General features: G+C 45.3%; 1 protein-coding gene across 1 annotated transcript; it reads left to right on the top strand.

The window, feature by feature from the left end:
• The first annotated feature begins 2,013 nt into the window (after positions 1-2,013).
• LOC112274235 (ammonium transporter 1 member 1) lies at positions 2,014-4,789 on the top strand. Its single transcript, XM_024503526.3, has 2 exons — positions 2,014-3,389; positions 3,832-4,789. The coding sequence occupies exons 1-2, from the start codon at positions 2,288-2,290 to the stop codon at positions 4,245-4,247; spliced, it is 1,518 nt and encodes a 505-aa protein (XP_024359294.1). The 5' UTR covers positions 2,014-2,287; the 3' UTR covers positions 4,248-4,789.
• Positions 4,790-5,345: the final 556 nt, after the last annotated feature.

Genomic DNA, 5,345 nt, shown 5'->3' with positions numbered 1-5,345 from the left:
CAAAAAGAACTCGATGTTAATTTAATGTGTTCGATAAGAATTGTATCAAATTTTAAAACTCCTGGATGTCATCTTTTACACTCCGCAAATTTCATCCAACCATGATGACCATGGAGTCTTTGGATTTTTCAATATCAAGGGTATCAAAATAAGCAAAAGAATAGAGTGAAGAAAAAGGCAAAAGATGGAACCTCTTGTTATGTGAGGCGCATACTATTAATATAATTAGAAAAAAATAAGAGGAGTCAAAGGAGCTGTAAAAGCCAGTGGAAGACGCCATTTCAGGAACGGCAACCAATGTGAGTGTTGAGGAATCCAATGCGGGTCCACTGGAGAATTAACTCCCTAAAGGGTGACCCTCAAAGCATGGTAAGTATAGGTTGCATAAAGTTGGAGTCTGATTTGGTATCCAATCCTTCCAATTATTTACGGACCCATTCTTTTAATACATTTCATACATTAAAAATGCATGTTTTATAATACTCAAAACCTGAATAAAATATGTCCTCATGCCGAGCTTTGCATTCATTTCATTCCTGCTGAGTGTTGCCCACACGTTGCTTCATTTGAAAACCCCCAAAATTCTGTATATATTTTTAATGCTGAGTTTTGGTTTTGTTAATTTGCATGTCATGGGATTACATAGGAAGTAGCTTACAACTATGTCAAGAAAGAAACAATAGAAATGCAACAATATATTCTTCACCTATACACCTACAACATTCCCAAATTGGACATACATCATCCACGAGACTCATCCGCCAATCATTTGTGACCTAATTCTGGGTTGCTTGTTTTAAGTGAGAATGTAAAACAAAATTGTGTTGATAAAAGTATCGTCTTATTTGGTCGGTGTCACAGCTTGCACAATAATTGTATCATACAATAAAATAGTGTTTCATTTAATTTTCTAGTTATTTACTATGACTTGTTTTAATGATTCAAATTCTTCTGGTTTCTGAACACAACGAACATGTATTTAATAATTGCCATATATTAAATAACTTCTGCATTCAAGGTCAAGCACGATGTATATATCCTTTAAAAAAATATATTACAGGAATTACAACATTAACCACGACACAAGAGAAGTTCATTTGCGATTGCAGTCATTAAATTTTCATCTACCCGATGCGTTGTTCTGCAAAAAGAAATGAAACCTGATTGCATGGAATTTCCAATACGATGTAGTTTAACTGAATCCGTACGAACATTTTTTTTTTTTTTTTTTTTTTTTTTTTTTCTATTGCCAGATTCTTGTGCAACTTGCAAACTAATATGAAGGGAGAAGAAAAATGGGGACGACGATGACGACGAGGAACAAGACAACGATAACGACGATGACGACGAAGATGGCGACGAAGCTCCTGCCGCACGCAACGTAGGGTCAACGATCGGACATAGCAACCATCCGATCTTGCAGAATCCTAACTAAAACATTATAATAGAACCCAAAGCAACTATTGGCGGACACCGCACTAAGCGCGAAACTCACCACAATAGCAATCTGTGCTGTCTGCACAAGCATCACCTGATTGGGATCCCCCATTTTTCACGACAGATTGGCCGTTAATCACCGGCTTATGCCATTCTCGGAACACAAGGACACGCCCTCGTCGATGAAGAGGCGGAGGGAGGGAACGAACACGGACGCACGGGTGGTATAGCCAAGTCAGGGCATCTGTAAAAAGGATGACAGAAATTAGATACTGCATCCCGAGGCCTCCATCAGGAGAAATCAGCCTTCTGTTTTCGGTGGTTGCAGTGCTCGTGACCAGAAAAACCGCCTGCCTTAGTCAAAAGTAGGCTGGGAGAAGAAGCGGTTTCTAGCCCTACAAATCTTCGCGAGTTGCAGATGCACTGTGGGCAGTTCTGAATATCGTAGGTTTTGTAAAATTCATAGCCTAGATTCTTACGGGTGCAATGATTCGCAACTAAATTTAAACCTGCGAGAGAAAGCAGTGCGTCTAGCACATTTAAGAGATCCCGACTCGTCAAAGCCAACCTCCGCACTCAACTTGTATTCCCAGTCTCCCACCCCATCTGGGAGCACTGTCGAATAACAGCTTCAGTGTGGCAATTCATTGTCCGGGCTGTTCTGCTTTTGTGTCCCCCATCTTCAAGTAGGATCTCCAGTGATGTTGTATTCTTTAGACGGTATTTAATAGCTCTGTGGGATATCGAAGGCCGGGAGCACAAGGGAGAGGAGGGTTCGATGACAAGGAGTAGTGTTTGACACCACAGAATTCGCGTAAGGGTTTGAGCGGTAGAGTGCGAAGACTTAACGATGTCGATTTTCGGGTGTCAAGATGGCGACCTGGCAACCATCCAGGGGTTCCTGGGTGCGGTGCCGAACGCCACCGGGTTGAGCTCGTTTCTGTGCGATAAGCTCAACTTGATCGATGGGCGCCTCGGCTCCACTAAGCTGGCGGTGGACAATACGTATCTCCTGTTCTCCGCTTACTTGGTGTTTGCCATGCAGCTGGGCTTCGCCATGCTGTGCGCCGGTTCCGTGCGAGCTAAAAACACCATGAACATCATGCTCACCAACGTCCTGGATGCTGCTTGCGGTGGCATTTCCTACTACGTGTTCGGATTTGCCTTCGCATTCGGGTTGGGAGGCAAGACCAACGGCTTCATCGGCCACTTCAACTGGGGCCTGAACGGATTTCCCAACGGCACCTTCGATTACAGCTTCTTTCTGTTTCAGTGGGCGTTCGCAATTGCGGCTGCCGGTATCACATCCGGGTCGATTGCGGAGCGGACGCAGTTCGTGGCGTACCTGGTGTATTCGTCGTTCCTGACGGGATTCGTGTACCCGATTGTGTCTCACTGGCTGTGGTCGGCGGATGGATGGCTGTCGGCTTCCAAAACTGTCGGTCCTGGTGGACTTCTGTTCGGCAGCGGTGCGATCGACTTTGCGGGAAGCGGTGTGGTGCACATGGTGGGGGGCGTTGCTGGATTCTGGGGCGCCCTGATTGAGGGACCTCGCATTGGGCGGTTCGACAAGTCTGGGAACTCCACCAATTTCCGTGGCCACAGCGCGACGTTGGTGGTGTTGGGAACGTTCCTGTTGTGGTTCGGATGGTACGGGTTCAACCCCGGTAGCTTCCTGACGATATTGCAGCCATACGAGGGGGTAAAGGGCCACTGGTCTGGCGTGGGCAGGACCGCGGTGACGACGACGTTAGCAGGATGTACCGCGGCCGTGACGACGCTGTTCGGAAAGAGGTTTCTGGACGGGCACTGGAACGTGCTGGATGTGTGCAACGGGCTGCTGGGCGGGTTCGCGGCGATCACTGCGTCGTGCTCCGTGGTGGCTCCATGGGCGAGTATCCTGTGCGGGTTCGGGTCTGCGTGGGTGTTGATCGGGTTGAACAAGCTCGCCGGTATGCCCAGCTTGGGATGTGGAAGTGCCGGTTTTAGGGGAGAGCCTGTTATGTTGTGGTTGATGGATGTGCTGGGAAGCAGTTGTGTGCGGTGTAGAGGTTGGGTAGGGGTGGATGAAGTAGGGGGTGGGTTGAGCTGAGAAGGAAATGGTTGTAGCGTGGTGAGCAGTTTTCAATCTGCAACAGAGTCGATGGTCGTGCGTGTGGTTGAATGGTTGGCGTGTCAGTTCCGGTGTGTGTGTGTGTGTGTGTGTGTGTGTGTGTGTAGGTGTGTAGGTGTGGGTGCACATGGACAATCGAATGTTTATGGTCAATTTGATGGAATTAGACAATGAAGGTGTTTGATGTTGGGGGTTACTGCGCTTTCACAATCTCTGACCTGAGCGGTGACATATGGTCTGACACAATGCGACGCTGTGGGTTGTGCTTTGTACGTTTGCAGCCCGGTTGCACTTTGACGATCCTCTGGAAGCTGCCCAGCTTCATGGTGGTTGCGGAGCGTGGGGTCTGCTGTTCGTGGGTCTGTTCGCTGAGAAGAATTACGTGAACCAGGTGTACCAGACCACTTTCGACAGACCGTATGGCTTGTTCATGGGAGGCGGTGGCAAGCTGCTTGCGGCCCAAATCATCGAGATCATCAGCATTGCCGCATGGGTGACGGTGACGATGGGTCCGTTGTTCTATGGGCTTCACAAGTTCCGGTTGCTGCGGATCACACCCCAAGACGAGATTGCGGGCATGGACGTGACAAGGCACGGAGGAACGGCGTACATCCACCATGACAATTCGGAGCACCATCTGCAGATGCACACTATCAATGGTCAAAAGCGGACTGATAATGATCAGATGCCAATCTAAGTTTGTCGTCCAAACTGAGGGCACTGATATGAACTGGAAAGTACTCGGCTAATTAGCTGACTATGCTTTGATAACCTCCGCGGCTTCCCTGCTCCGTGGCATCGAATTAGTAATGTTTCTCCAGACTACATATATCTGTAGGTAGCGCTTTAGATAAATGACAACATCTTTTGATTCTGCTGGCGTCGTGCATCAAATTAAAGGGCAGTGGTTTGTTGTACTTTAGGCTAATTTGTGTAGGTCAAGCATTTGAGGTGGCGGTTTACCTTTGAGTGGAAATGGAATAGTTAGATCAGTTTCCGTGGGTGGTAGTCGCCTGTGAAAATGCCCATAAGAAATGTCATTTGATTTCCAACAGTATCGTTAGAATTGAGTATGATCTACGTCTCTGGAAATGAATTTACGGCAGCTCACGCTGAGAGTAGTCAAGCAATAGATTTACTGGAGTAGAACTGGAGTTGTCAACAGCAGTTTGTGCACTTATCCAGCCACATGTATCAGCACTATGTTGACCACAATCCAAATTATACAATTGAATTTTATGTTAGGTCTATTAGGTTCCTATCAAAGCTTATTTTCATCCGTCATTCAGTTGTTTTGTGTTGCTTCTTCTCATTTTGCACGTATTGCAATATTGACGCTTTTATTTATTTATTTAGCATTTGATTTCAGTCAATACAATCGCGCACCAGCATACTTGCACCTATTCCAGCCTGTTCATACCGCATCATTCATATAAAGTGTGGTGCGCTAGTTCAACTTTCTTTCATTTCAAAACATAGTTCTGTTGTAGCAGTGGATGTACGATATGTGTGATTTCCCCCTATTTTTATTACCATGAATACTGAAGATCACTATTTTTAACAATTTGTTTCGTTCTCAATGATTTGACTTATCATCCAATTTATTTTAATATGAAAAATAAACTATTTCACAAAGTTGTGTGTGTTTACATACATACATACAAACATAGGGTCATGTTGCTATTATCACCATTGGTTACTTATATATAAATCTAATTGTCTTAAAATAAAATTTCTTAGTTTTACTCTTCGTACATAAAATTTTAATTGGACATAAGTATATGATTTATTTAAT

The sequence above is a fragment of the Physcomitrium patens genome, chromosome 21 (assembly GCF_059467195.1).
Source record: "Physcomitrium patens ecotype Gransden chromosome 21, ASM5946719v1, whole genome shotgun sequence".
Taxonomy (NCBI): domain Eukaryota; kingdom Viridiplantae; phylum Streptophyta; class Bryopsida; order Funariales; family Funariaceae; genus Physcomitrium; species Physcomitrium patens.
The sequence above is the reverse complement of the archived record's forward strand: the minus strand, read 5'-3'. Positions and strand labels throughout refer to the sequence as shown.